This window comes from Archocentrus centrarchus, chromosome 23, assembly GCF_007364275.1.
Source record: "Archocentrus centrarchus isolate MPI-CPG fArcCen1 chromosome 23, fArcCen1, whole genome shotgun sequence".
NCBI classification, from domain to species: Eukaryota; Metazoa; Chordata; class Actinopteri; order Cichliformes; family Cichlidae; genus Archocentrus; species Archocentrus centrarchus.
Genome location: NC_044368.1, coordinates 13,240,531 through 13,255,560, shown reverse-complemented (window position 1 = coordinate 13,255,560; position 15,030 = coordinate 13,240,531). Strand labels below are relative to the sequence as shown.

The 15,030-nt window shown below is 41.4% G+C and overlaps 1 protein-coding gene across 1 annotated transcript; it reads left to right on the top strand.

Moving 5' to 3' along the window:
* The first annotated feature begins 601 nt into the window (after nucleotides 1-601).
* nudt4b (nudix (nucleoside diphosphate linked moiety X)-type motif 4b) lies at nucleotides 602-14,675 on the top strand. Its single transcript, XM_030720616.1, has 5 exons — nucleotides 602-751; nucleotides 9,662-9,772; nucleotides 10,767-10,811; nucleotides 10,967-11,054; nucleotides 11,721-14,675. Exons 1-5 carry the CDS (start codon nucleotides 653-655, stop codon nucleotides 11,939-11,941), a joined length of 564 nt encoding a protein of 187 aa, XP_030576476.1. The 5' UTR covers nucleotides 602-652; the 3' UTR covers nucleotides 11,942-14,675.
* The last annotated feature ends 355 nt before the right edge of the window (nucleotides 14,676-15,030 follow it).

Genomic DNA, 15,030 nt, shown 5'->3' with positions numbered 1-15,030 from the left:
ATGGGGAAGTCCTTATCAACTTTATTTATTTATTTTTTTTTTTTAATGCAACAAATGACCACACACTAGACGATCCTCCGGGTCCAAAATGCTTGAAAGCTCCGTTTGCGTTACTGGAAAAAAACAAACAAACTTGCGTATAAATCTGCTTTGAGCCCTGCCTACTTCACACAAACCAAGCCAATTAGCTCATCCCCTCCTCAGAGGAGTGATCTGTATTTGTGAAACTCCGGGCTGCTTGTTCATTGTACTGAGTCAGCGGCCATGCGCAAATGGACCCAGAGGAGGGCTGTGCTGTGTAGGCTGTACTCTACATAAGCTCTCACCCCGCGGGGCTGCACGCACACACTGCCGACTGGAGATCGCAGATATCATCTGGAGTTTTGACTTGCATATCAGAGAGGCGCTGATATTTGTTCCTGTCACAAGGACAAGCTTTAATCCAGGATTGTCTGAGGAGATCTTTCCAACAACCTCCGTTCCTGATCTGCCCGTCTCGGACCGCGGACACAGAGCAGTACAATGCGGCGGCTGTGCTGTTAACTCATTGGACACCCCACACCTTTTTTTTCTTTTCTTTTCTTTTCTTTCCTTCTTTTTTTTTTTTTTTTTTGTTGCCGGTTCGTACTGAAGGAGGCAGATTTCCAAACCCATGATGAAGCTAAAACCAAACCAGACCAGGACATACGACGGCGAGGGTTTCAAGAAGAGAGCAGCATGTCTGTGCTTCAAGAATGAACGTGAAGAAGAGGTGAGAGGTTCCCCCCCGGTGTGGCGTTGTGTTTTCCTGCATGTTATGAACAATATGTAGCGTTTGTGTGTAGTGACTTTGTGGCCTAATCAGTCTGCATCCAGCAGCCATTCAAAGTGCACAGGGATGCTCATTATCAAAACACACATTCGTCCACAATAACAGTCATGGGCTTTGATTTATGGTGTTGCCTTCTAGGTGTAGCTATGTGGGTACTGTTTTTGTTTGCTCGCCGCTGCTGTTTGTGCTGTTTGGTTTGTGTTTGCGTGCTGCTGCTGATGCGCCTTGGGCCATCCAGTTTAGGCTAGTTTGAGGAGCACGTAGAGAAAAGGGGGGAAAGCGGCGCAATCAAGCAATCTTCACTTACCATCATATAACTGATGGCACCATTTCTCCAAAATAAAACACACGAGCAGCCGCGCGATGTGAAACTGCGCTTAAATAAAACGGGCTCTTATTTTGAAAGTTACTTCCGGCTCGCTTCTCTAGCTTGAAGTAACTAGCAGAAGGGGGCGAGGCGCTCACTTGTACGCTTCCTTTAATAACGGGTTTAACATCGGCGTGGGCCGAGTGAGGGAATAAAAATATAGGCCACGGGTCTACTTAAATATATCCATCAAATGTAGTGTCACTTTGCTACATGTAATGTCAAAACAGTGTAAGCATCTATGACCGAGCGCCTTCATTCACGGTTATGCTGCATCCCGCCGGCCTAAGGCGCGCTGCTGCGTAGCAATACTCTTGTTTAGGATTTAAAGGGACCAATACATGTAAATAATGAATGGATGTGACACAGTGATGTGCTTTAGACCTGCCTCAGAGGAGATTTAAGGTAACCTAAAGCAGGGCTTTCTACCCCAAACTTGCTTAATCCGCATCCACAGATGACAGAGCTGGGGTTTATTTGTTTGTTTGTTTTTATGCAGGGTAAGTTTTAATTTTCATCCCCTTTTCAATGTAGCATTTTGCAACCACCATAAAGGAAAAAAAAAAAAGATCACAAGCTACATTAGATGAACTTACAAACTGTAGAAAATCCCATGTTTCTGTCTGCTGGTTACTGGTTTACATGCATGACAATTTCACTAGTAAGTCATACTTGCACAAAAGTCAGGGCCGTTCCCTGCATATTCTCGCCTGGCTAAATTTAGCCCTTTTTTTTTTATATATATATAAAAGCGTGGCATAAACAAAGTGTTACACAATATGCAGAAGAAAAAAAACATCACTGTCTGCTGTCACCAGACAGGCACTAAGAGGCTCTGCCTGGGCCCTGCAGTGTTTGGCTGTTAACCACACCATAGCTGAAATTTTACAGTATACCTGCTTGTTTGTGCATGCAATGTTATGCAATAATTTTAAGTGCATTGCCTTAAAAGAAAGTCGGATGTTGTGTGAAATTGCGGATTCATACGTAGAATTTATTTTTAATTGCGATAACAGAAGCATGTAGGTGACTACCACCCTCAGGACTTTAACAAGCATGTCTGGGCTCGCAGCCATAAACATGACACTGCTTTAAGTGAGAGAACCAGTGTGATGCTTTTTTTTTTGTAGCTGTCACTAATGGTGATTTTGAAGATTCACACGTTAGGCTTTGTAGTGTCCATGCTCTCCTTAAACACATACAAACTATAAGTATAGATGTGTAGACACTGGATACCCAACTGTGGTGAAACAGGAGCTGTAGATCTGCTCAGCTGTTTTTGTTTTGGAGCAGAAAGGAGAAAACAGAGCCCTTAGGGTCCAGTACTGTGACAGCAACAGTTTAGCTCCTAACAGAAGAAAATAGGAACCTGACAGTTCAAAGAGACACATGTGATAACTGAATAAGGCCGCCTGAGTCGTTGGGATCGTTTTTACATTTCACAAATACAGTGATAAGCTGTAGAAATGCATAATTAAATAAGTAGTGTTAGTGTTTTTCTGTATGTCTGATCTACTTTAAGTCTAATATGATTTCATCACAGCTTTCCCCAGTGGTGACAGAAAATACATTTTGGCTTTCCAACCTGAAAACATCATTGTTTTGGTTTGGTCCTCCATCTTTCTTCTGCATTTTTTTTTTTTTTTTTTTTCTACCGTTGGTCTAAAAAAAAAAAATATGGAGCCCCACGAGGGACGTTGGAGGAAAAAAAAAAAAAGATCCTGAAGAAGTTTTTAATTTAACGTCACATACTTCCGTGTCAGTCTTGAGACCTCAGAAACGACCACAGTGATGGAGACACATAGCCGGGGGAGAGATTCATAGACTTTTATTTTGAGCTTTTATTTTGAGTTTGTAGTTTAGACCAATGTCCTCTGCAGGGCTCTGTTTTTTTTTTTTTTTTTTTTTTTTTTTAAAAAAGGGCCTGTACACTATAATAGGGTGGACCAACATATCTCTCCTGAGCCAGACAGTGGTTGCTGTCACTACTTCAGTTCCACCCAGAGATACAACTCCCCTTTGGGGTTGCGACGGGAAGGGCATCTGGGGTAAAAATCAAACATGCAACTACCCGCTGTGGCAACCCCTTGTGGCAAAAGAAGGGGGGGTCCCTCAAAGAATAGTTGGAATAGTTCCTGTTGAATAGTAGGTGGCATTCTTGCTTAAGATCTCCATTCCTGTACCAGACTGAGCAGTTATTGCCAGAAGGCTTTTATCACAGCAAATTTTAATGCCATAAGTACACGGATCATTTAGAGTGAGAGACGCTTTACCAGAATGACAGTTTCAGTAGTAACCTCTGTGTTTATCACATTGTACCCTGTGACTTGATATTGAAAGTATCCCAGCAGGTAATAAATGCTGTCATAATGGAAATGGCAGGGGGAGCATATCAGTGTGAGAGGATGCTACATCTTAAGATCAGGAATTAAGGTGTACGCGTTCTCTGCGTCTCTGCCACGTTCTCAAGTTGCCTGTTTATGATTCTTATTAGTTGTCATAGTGCAGCCACTATATTACTGTCTTAGCGGCATCGATCGTGGCCCTCCACTGTGATTCGGTGTCTGGGACTTTACATCATTCTGTCGTCCTGCTCCCGGCCTGGCACTTGGAGCCTTTTTTTATTTGACAGCTACAGGCGGTCCCCCGTGGGGGGGGGGGGGGGGGGGGGGGTGTTTATGTCCTCCAGAGTATTCCTCCCTGCTGTCCCCGCTTTGAGGAAATGCCAGAAGACTGACTCTCATAGCCTCTGTTTTTAACTACCATGAACTGAACTAGTGATCAGAGAGTTTATGTATTCAGTGACTTTTGTGCTTTACAGCATCCGTGTCACTGCCATGTCTTGTTCATTTTAATCTGTGTAGCTTTGCAGCATTGGTTTGATTTTTTTTTTTTTTTTTGTGTAAGTTGGAGGTCAGTTAATGGCTGATTTATTATGTTTGTGTGCTGTGTATTTCACTATCCAGAGGAGATTTATGCGTGCACGCCTTGGTTCCTTTTTCACACTGGGGTCCAGTAAGTGGTGTGAGTTGCAAAATAGTACAAATGCAGTGTTCTATGTACATGGTAAAGACCCAGAGCAAGTTGCAAAAAGTTACAAAGTAGCTAAACAATTGATGGCTGATTTGGACTTCTGCAGTGAATCTTTGTGGGGGTTAGCTCATAACCTATGTAGTAGCTGATGCTGTTGCCAGCATTCGTGTTTGTGCATGGTGTTAATTACCTCGTGGTCATGTCCCACTGTTTTATATGTAATGCCAGCCACGATAGAAACAAATAAAATCCCAGGACTTATTTCCCTCCTGGGTTCCTTCTCTTTGTTGTGGTCAGGTTTTTTTGGTGGGTGGGTGGGGGGGCAAACGTATTTGTCCCTCAGGTTCTCCCTCTTTGTACATTCCCTCACATCCATTTCGATAATTTCGGCAAGTTCCTTCCCGGAATTTGCTGACATCTGTGAGTCCTTGTATGGAAGCTATGATTGTTGTTCTTTATACTGTGGCGATAATTGTTGTTCTCTCACTGATTAATTCAAAAACTGCAGCAAAAGTATAGGAGGAATCCATGGCACTGAACAGGCCAATCACAATGTGTTGTAGGGTTTTAGAGGGGTTTGGAGTTACGATGTACCTACAGCAGAAGTATAAATCTCCTGTTATTCTGAACATAGAGGAAAAGCAACCAAGTTCCTTCTGTATAAACACAAGGAAACGTGTTCTCCCAAACATCTCTGATGGGAAAAGAGTTAAAGTGTTGATGAGTGTAAACCTTTAGGGATTACCTTAGGCTCCACTCTTAAATTTTTGAAAGAATAATAAAGATGTATCATATACTGTAATGTAAAGAAGTGGGTTACCACAGTAAGTATGCATGCTGGGTGCCCTTCCTGATGCAATCTGTAGGTACTTGTCTCCTCCTGGGATCAAACTGGGGGTATTTTACTTCTTCAGCAAATGTGTAAATCACAACACTATGGGTGGGTAATTGTAAACATATTAGGAGCTCATATAGACAGTTACATCTAAGATATACTTGGATGCACTGATTCTTAGTCATGCTGGTCACAGGCACAAGACTAACGTTCCAGGCTTTTGAAGTTATGGACAGAAAATCATACCATCTATCATATGCTTGCTGAGTATAATACTTAAGTTTTGATAATCTAATACTGTATTTGGGCATATGTTAGTACACAGGATTATTCATAATGCTGCTCCGCCACTTTTGAGGAGATTTGTCCAGTCCTGCTCTGAGCTAATGAGTAGAGTACCAGGTCCACCACAAGAGGAGACTGCAGCGCGCCTTAACGAGGCACCAATATTCCACAGTCAGCCTTCTCCTGTAAAACAATTAAAGTTTGGAATATGCTTCCAAATGATTTCAAAACTAGTCTTGTGAACATTAATTTCATTTTAACTGTTTTCTTGTTTTTAATATAATTCTACACTTTGATATTTGCTTTTCATTTGTTATAGTCTGTGCGTGTAGTAACAATATCTCATTGTTTTTTGTTTTTTTTCTTTCTTTTAACTACCCAGGGACTGCAGATGGAAGTTGGTTATTGCCTAAATCATCTTTTCCTTGATTAATACATTTTGGACATAGTCAAAGAAAGAAATGAGCAAACAAAACAAACGGTGCCTCCCCCAAGGCACGTTTTTTTTTTTTTTTTTTTTTTTCCTCCTCTATAGTTGATATAGCCTAAAAATATGTGTGAAACAAATAATGAAATGTAAATACATACTAGTTATTAGAGGGGAAAATATATTGCGTACTTTCAAAATTATAATAAAATAAAGACATAAAGGAAATGGCTTTAGTCTCAGTCTGCCAGTTTCTTAATGTTATTCAACACAACAGCTTCTGTTAACTAAGGTAACAAAAGACTCTTTGCTTTAACTGTATGTTGACCATTTGTGGTTACATAGTCAGCCAATGAACCAACTTCAGAACTATAATAACTCTGCCCTGAGGCTTCTCCTCCATCCTGACCTTCTTTCTAAACATAAGTGGGTTTTCTGTGCTCAGAGTTTACTGTCAGCTGACTGTTGACCTACCGTCCTGGTGTGAGTTATTTTGTTTTTGGCCTCTTTAAATTGTAGCCTGTGTGCTGTTTTTTGTGCATACTGGTCTTATTTGGTGGGTTCATCTACAGGTCCCAAGGGGGAGCTTAATTAAACTGTACTATAATGTTTTTTGTTTTGTTTTTATTTAACCTTTACACTGATCAAGCATAACATTATGACCTCTGACTGGTGAAGTGAATAACACTCTTCATCGTGGCACCTGTTAGTGGGTGGGATATCGTAGGGAGCAAGTGAACATTCTGTCCTCAAAGTTGATGTTAGAAGCAGGAAAGATGGGCAAGTGTGAGGATTTGAAAGAGTTTTACAGGGGCCAAATTGTAATGGCTAGACAACTGGGTCAGAACAGTGATGAACCAGTGACAGGGTCATGGGAAGCCAAGGCTCACTGATGCACATGGAGAGTGAAGGCTGGCCTGTGTGGCCTGATCCAACAGATGAGCTACTGTAGCTCAAATTGCAGAAAAAGTTAATGCTGGTTCTGATAGACAGTTGTCAGAATAGAGAGTGTATCACAGTTTGCTGTGCATGAGGCTGCATAGCCACAGACCAGTCAGGGTACGCATGCATGACCCCTGTCACCTGCTGAAAGCACCAACAATGGACACATGAGTATCAGAATTGGACCGCGTAGCAATGGAAGAAGGTGGCCTGGTCTGAAGAAGAAGAAGGCAAGATGGCGGAAGTAATATTCTGCTGGGAAACCTTGGGTCCTGCCATCCTTGTGGATGGTTCAAGAATTGTTTGATAAGCACAACAATGAGTTTGAGGTGTTGACTTGGCCTCCAGATACCCCACATCTCAATCCAGTCGAGCATCTGTGGGATGTGCTGGAGAAACAAGTTCGAGTCCATGGAGGCCTCACTGAAAGGATCTGTTGCTAACATCTTGGTGACAGATACCACAGCACACCTTCAGTAGAGTCCGTGCCTCAATGGGTCAGAGCTGTTTTGGCAGCAAAAGGGGGTCTAACACAAAAAAATACACAAAGTAAGTACACTAAAATACAGCCAACTGAAAAAAGAGAATACAGAAACAACTAAAATGTATAAACGTCAGTGGCAGTAAAGCCTGAAGCATCAATAAAAGTCATAGCATTATGCCAGAAGCAAGAGTTAGTGAAAAGTAATGAATAGACAGTTCAAATAAAAATTTTATAATAAGTGTTTGAAATCATCTGAACCCTTAGGGTGAAAACCCCCCAACTCAAAACATGGTTTGTAGAGGGAGAGAGAGGGTTTAATTTTAAGAGAAAATATTTTGCCTCGCATACATGTTCTTAGTAAAATGTGCTCCACTGGTGTTCCCTTTGCATGAAATATGGATCTGCGTTCATCTCAGAGGTACACGTGAAGAAGCAAACCTTTAATTAAAGATTGTTTGTAATATGTCGATTCAAGTCTCTACATTCCAAAACTACATACCCTCCCTTTGTGAGGATGGATGAATAATTCCTCTTCAGCGAACAACTAAATGCTAAAATCTGCTTTGTCCTCGCTGCCCCGGAAGCTGCCTATTTTGTATACATCCCACACTCTCAGCTTACAGATCTGAGATTTAAGCCTCACTGGCTGCAACTCAGCACACACACTTGAGAGCAAAAAGTGTGTTTTTTTTTGTTTGTTTTTGTTTTTTTTTTAAATCATGTCATCCCCCTGAAATAGCAGACCCTGTGTGGAACTCGGCACAGTAATGACTTCTGCCAGGTGACATTCACATTTATGAATGAGGACAAACAAAAATTATTGCCGCGTATGAGAAATACAATAAAAGATCTTGCTGGCAAAAGCCATCCTATCATTGAAGGAGCTTACCGACGCAGGTTTCCGGGTTCTACTTTGCACATTTCTTACACTTTGCACCTTCCTGAGAGTACGACATGACCTGCACCAGCACTGCTTGTACTGCTTGTAGTGTAAATTTCCCTTCATTTAATACATCATTTACTGTATATTATGTAAGCAATACACCTGTCGCATAGGATAAACACCTGTTGTGTGATTTATTTATTTTTCTTCTTTAACCTTCTCGTCTCTTGGAAAATCTTTCCTGAGCATGCACACACTTACACAATCCACATTTTCACGTTTGGTGTTTGTTCCTCCTCACCCCTACCCTAACCTGTATCGGCTGGGAACGAACAGCTGGATGAGTCAGGCATGTGAGCAAGGCAGCAACCGGCAACTGATAGGCGAGGCCACCAGGCATGTGATGTATCAGTCAGACAATCGGTTTGGCCTTCAGCCCCGGCAATTTAGAAGCACCTCAGAAGGCCTCAGGTAGTTGCAGTCACAATCCCATTAGAGAACGTAAGGGAAGCCATACGAAAGCTTACGTGGGATCAAACGACAGGCTGACCTCTCTTGCAGATTACTGCATATGAAGTCAGTTGGGTTACGGTGTTTGCCATCTGTTACACATGCTGCTTTCTCACACTAATGCATCTATGTTCACTGCTTGGCCCCTTTGTCCCCCCCCCACCCCCTTGTGTATGTTTTCATTGGGATGGAGAAAAAAATGCTAAAATGTACTTGAATCACACGTGAATCGAGACAGAATCCTGTTTTATTGTTTATCTTTTAATACCCGTGTTGGCTGTAAGTGTTAATGATGGTGGCATTGCTCCATGCGAATGTGATAATGTTCATAGCAGGTGTGCTCGTGTCCGTTTTGATTGCTGTATGGATACTACCGCAAACCGCAGACACAGGCACATCTGATCTGTGCATATCAGTGGACACTGCAACTGTAGTGTAATTCAAACCCCAGCAGGCCGCTCAGAGGAGCACTGACGGAATTTTAGGGGCCCCCAGCCAGGCTTACATGCATTGTTCACTGAGGTCATGTTGTGTTGGAACCACATGGACACCGGCATTAATTAATCAACCCTCCCATTTATCTGGGCTTGGGATGAGCACTAGGAGTGCACTAGCTTGTGACTCCCGAGGCTAAGTTTGTGTTGCCTCCTGGTCTTGAACCAGATATTTTTCATGTGTTAGGCAAATGTGTTGAACACTGCATCCGTTAAGAGAATTAAATGTGCATGGATCCTCTTTGCAAAGATCAGGAAGTATTATAATAAGACCACCTGTGTGTCCCTGTTGTCCACAGCTGTCCGTGTTTGGTCCTGCAAGTGAGTGTAATCCTGTCTTTAGTATCTCACGAGGAGCACCAAGTCAACACCAATCATCAGTCTTTATCTGTGATGTTTTGAGTCTGAAGGTGGCTTAGGTCAAGTCCTCAAGTTGCAATGTTGGCCACTCAAAATTGGTTTTATACCTCAGTGTACTATTGTGTGCTAAAACCCACACTAAAATGAGTTAAACAATAACAACATAAGCTGCATTTCCTAAAGTTTTTTTTGTTTTTTTTGTTTTTTTTGTCCCCTCTCTCTTTTGACAGGTTCTGCTGGTCAGCAGCAGTCGTCACCCGGACCAGTGGATCGTCCCCGGGGGAGGGATGGAGCCAGAGGAGGAGCCATGTGGTGCAGCAGTGCGAGAGGTGTTTGAGGAGGTAAATAAATCTGTGCACTGACTTATTTTTAATGTCCTATGAATCAAGTCTGGACTCCAAAGTGAAGCAGTTTTGTGCAGCGATGCAGAGAGAGAAAGACCAGACAGACCCAGTCGGAGCCTAATACTGCTATCATTTGTATTACACCTAAATAGTCACTAAAAATCCAGAAAAATATCTCACATCCACATTCTTCGGTGCACAAGTGTGATACTCTCACAGCACTGGCAGTTTTTCTTTTCTTTCTTTTTTTTTTTTTTTGCCTCTAAACAAGAACATGCTCAGATGAGAATAACTGAGTTACTCGGTCAGCAGCAGTAAGTAAGCTAAGAGTGAGATTATTCTGAAGGGCTACAGTGTCAGCAGCTGGGTGACTGAGGAGCCCGATGGTATTTCAGAGGTCCCCCCCGGTTGAGAACCTTGTGTTCTCAGCAACGTCAGTGTTCTAAACTTGGCTCTTCACAGGATTCCTGTGCATTCACAAACCGTGTAGCCTTTCCTGCTGGACACATCAGTGGGACAGACACAGACACTTGAGCAGTGTAAAAGGGCAGATGTCATATGTGTTAACAGTAATTTGAGGCCCGTGAACAGGGCAGAGTATATCTGAATTAATAAAACGAGTTATGAAAGGGGCACACTTGTATTAGTGTAAAAACACTCCAGGATTCAAGTTTTTTGCCGCCCAGGTGATGGTCCCGGTACAGTACAAATGACAGTGAAATCTTTTACATCTATGTCATATAGTCTGTGTGGCTCTATATTTTTTGTTTTGGGGCAGGTATCTGGTGGTCTGTTCTGTCCCCACTGTATTGATGCAGAACATAGCTGGGCTTGAACGTTGCTTTTGTGTTATTCTCACTTTCTATTCATCTGTGTGACTGATCTCGTTGTGAATCCAGAGCTACTCTGCCCTCACAAAGAAGTGTACTCTGTGCTTGCCAAACACCTCAGCCAGTAGAAATAAACGATTTTTCCTTTATCTATTGCTCAGGCTGGTGTGAAGGGCAAACTGGGACGCTTGCTTGGTGTATTTGAGGTAAGCTGTTCACACAAGGACAAGCATGTGAAATGTACATAAGTGTTTAAAATGTGCATGTTGCATTATAAAATTTGCAACTTTTCTCATTAAAACTGGCAAATTTTGTTGTGAATGTCTTTATATTGTATTTGTTTATTCTCTGATCCTTAAAGCAAAACCAAGATCGGAAGCACCGGACGTACGTGTATGTGTTGACTGTGACAGAAACCCTGGAGGACTGGGAAGACTCTGTCAACATAGGTAACAACCACCCCTCACCCTCTTACACAGTATACTGTATCTTTTTTTTATTTATGCCAAGGCCAGTGTACTGCATAGAGACCATATGGGCATTGGCAATTACAACAGGTGCCTATAAATCTAGGCCACTGATCATTACTGCAGTGGTACTTAGCTGCAGTATATTAAAGCTGTCAGTGCCATGGACGTCAGTATCCAGTCTGTGCCTAATGCATCCCCTCTGTTCTTGCTTTGAACTCTAAAAGCCTTTATAGAATATGTTAATATGTGGATATTTTTAAGGTTTTCAGGTATTTGTGTGAGTTTGAAGATGCAATAGATAGAGATGGATACCATAAACAGGCAAATGGCTTAAGTTCCTCATGGTGACTTTCAGTAAACTATTTCTGTCTTGCTTCACCTCCATCCATATATCCATTATCTTTCGCTTATCCTTCACCTCATTTTTCATTGTTTTTCTTCTAACAGTGAATAGAGGGTAACTTTCAGCAGCTATTAAAGCTCACAGTCACCTTTTATCTTTGATATGAAGTAAAATTAGCCGATAGAAAAAAGAAAGAAGGGTTCAGTGGCTTTGCATCAGTTTCTGTATACTAGCACAAAGGTAATAGTTTCTGTTGGTGGTTCAGGGAAACCTGATCTTCAGTTCTCTGTCTCCATCTGCAGGCCGTAAGCGGGAGTGGTTCACCGTGGAAGAGGCCATCAAAGTGCTGCAGAGCCACAAACCCGTTCACGCCGAGTACCTGCGGAGGCTCCAGCTCAGCTGCTCCCCAACCAACGGAAACTCCATCCTCCCAAGCCCCTCACCAAACGACAACTACCCCCATTACAGTGCTACTCCCACTACGCCCTCGACGGGCAGCGTGCTGGGCTCCTCCTGCAGATAGGACTGCACCTCAATCTCCTGTCCCATCTATCTGGGACAGTTTACTCAAAGTCTGTACAGTCTCTTGCATGAATCTAATGACTTTTCAGAGTTGTGGCTCTCTTGTATGTATAGTTTCTAATTTTAGCTGCAGGACAGACCAAAGCCATTGCCAGAGCTGTGTTAAAGACTGAGCAGGAGAAGCTGGGAAGGCTCGCATCTCTGGCAGAGAAACTGTGAAGATGGCTAACGAGAACACTTTTCTTTTGCTGGCAAATGTCAGAATGAGGAGCTGAAGTTTGGGAAGAAGAAGCTGCACACTCTGCTGGTACAATTGACCTTGTGAAGGAATGCCTTACAGAAACTTTGAATGAATGTGGGATTGGGGTTGTTTTATTTCACTAATGGTTCTTTTTACTTCATTTTATTTGAATGAATATGCTGCACGGACAGTAAAAGGGTAGTAGACAGTGTTAATTGGTAAGAGACCCAAGCATTGATGTTTCAAAAACTGACTCCTATTGCATTTTAATGTAAAAGTGTGATTCCTTTACACCACGTAACCATTAACTAATGATGTTTTTCTAAGAAAAATTCAGTTAATTTACCTAAATTGGTATTTTCACTTAAACTTGGATGGTGGTGTTAACAAATGCAGCTGGAATGATGGTACTGGAGTATTTCAATTAACAATTAACATGTTTAAAAAAAAAAAAAAAGTTTCTACCTCAGTGATCCTAAACTGGATGTGATGATCATGTCACAGAATCCTTTGATAGCACTGCTGTGTTTATAGTTAAACTTCAGCCAGTGGTTGCAAAGTTAAGTGTCAACCAACCTTGACTGATCAAACACGCTGGTCTGATGTCTGTTTATGACCGCATACCTTTCTATCAGTGCTTTGTGTTTCCCTCTGCAAGTGTTCAGCAGTGCAAAGTACCCCCACCATGTCATGTTTGAAAAGTGGACTGCTATAATTTACACTGAATGAAAATGATTGTCTGTGTGCTTTTTTTTTTTTTTTTTTTTTAACCAGCAGCAGTTCTATCTCTTGAATCCTGGTGCTGTTTCAGCAAATTGGAGAAACTGTCTTCTAATTAAATTTCCATATACACGATGATTGCTTTGCCCGCCATTTGCATAGGGCTGTAATTAATGCAACAAATTAGTTTTTCCTCTTTTAAATTTTTTTTAAATGCTTAAGAATCTGTAAAGATCTATTCAATGCTGGAGGAAAAAAAAATCTACTGGTTCAGGGGGTTAACTTGTGCAGCGTAAAAGGGTCCCTTGTCATAGTTTGATGTGGAAAAATGAAGAAAAGGTACATTTTTAATCTGATATTTCTTATAGTTTCCAACCTTTCCCCAAATACTCCAAAATATTTTTAAAAAAGAATCCCATCTTTTTCAAAGTCCAAAGAAAAGTGGCTCATCTGAGCTGTTAAATAACACATTTCCTCCCTCGAAACAGACTCCTACTCTCTCCTGCTTTGACAGCTGAATGACGACTAGTTACCACACAGAGATTTGTAAATAGCTTTGAGGAGAACCATTGATAATGTGTTTTTAACCTGAATGAAGCTGTAATTTTTCTCTTTAATGTTTTATATATTTTTTAACAATGTACAAATGGCTGAAAAGGACATGTAGGAACACGCGTCCCGTCCCCTGTCCCCCTGACTGAGTACGCACAGTACAGGATGTTTGTATCACACACGATGACGTGCCACAGGTTTAGGATGTGAAGGGTGGCTGGTTTGTGGGAATACATCATGCAATCGACGTCATATTGTATTGATGCATATAAACAAGGATTTTTTTTTTAAATTTTAAATGCAGATGTATGAAATGTGCAGAGGGTTGGTGTGATAGAGGAGGATGCGAGGGATACGGTGAGATTATCCGCTGTGGTGACCCCTAAAGGGACCAGCTGGAAGAAGGAAAAAAAATCTGATTTTGAAGAACGGTAAAGGTCACATGAATGTCTTTGGACAATGCAAACTGTATTTCTTCATTGTTAGCTTTAGTAGGAGTTCAAGCATATCTCCTCTTAAGATTTTACCAACGACGCAGACTTCACGCCTCGTCTCCCTTTACCTTCCATATCGACGCTGCTCTTTCACAAAACCTTATCTTACAGTATCATAAACCGATGCAGCAGTTCAGCTCTCATAAACTTTCCAACTTGTTTCTATGTGTGTGTCTAAATGTGTGTTACAGGTCGACAGAATCCGATGTGCCAAATTAAAAGAAAATTGTAGATTGATTGGGGGGGGGACTTGCTGTCAATGTTTTAAAGATCTCAAACACTTTCATAAATTCTTTGTGTATTTCACAATACGATCATTAATGTGAAACATACTTCTGCATCCCGACTGCATCCTGCATTGTTCAGTTTCTAATGAGGCAGTGATTCTTTACCTCATGCTGTTTTGAAGTCTGCATATAATTGAACATAGAAGACTAAGTCGGACTACAATATGAACATGACACCAACTTGACTCCATTAATCCTGACGTTCTACAGCTTAACATAAACTCTCAGAAATATCGCTTCCTCCACTTGTTGAGATGCTGTTGGATGCTTGGGGTCTTTGTTGATCTGTGACTGGTCTTACTGTAAACAAAGCAAACTAAAGATTTGGCATTGTTTATCTTAATATGCACAGCAGTGTTTCACGTGAAAGTGGTTTAAAGAATTGGACAGGAAAGATTGTTTTGGAGAATATTGCATTAAAGGGGGAAAAAAAAAATCTTATTTCAACAGTTGAAGATTTATTTAACTGAATGCACCGTGTACTGTTTTTGCTGCCTGTCAGGCAAGTATGTGTTGTGTTAGTATTTGTGTGACAAATTTCAAGAGGGAGTAAAGAATACAGGACCCCTCATTCTGAAAGGTTGTGTGATTTTCCCCATTACAGTAAATCCACATTTTATCAAAGTAACTGAGCCTTAAGGGCAGCTTTACTATAACATCTAACAAAACTGAATATAGGCTAATACCTCTGTGCAGCACACTGCTGAGAACTGAGTCAGCATCATTCAGAATTACATACAGAGGCTTTTATGAATGTGGGAGGCCATACAAGTTTTTTAAAAAGTCTAATTACACT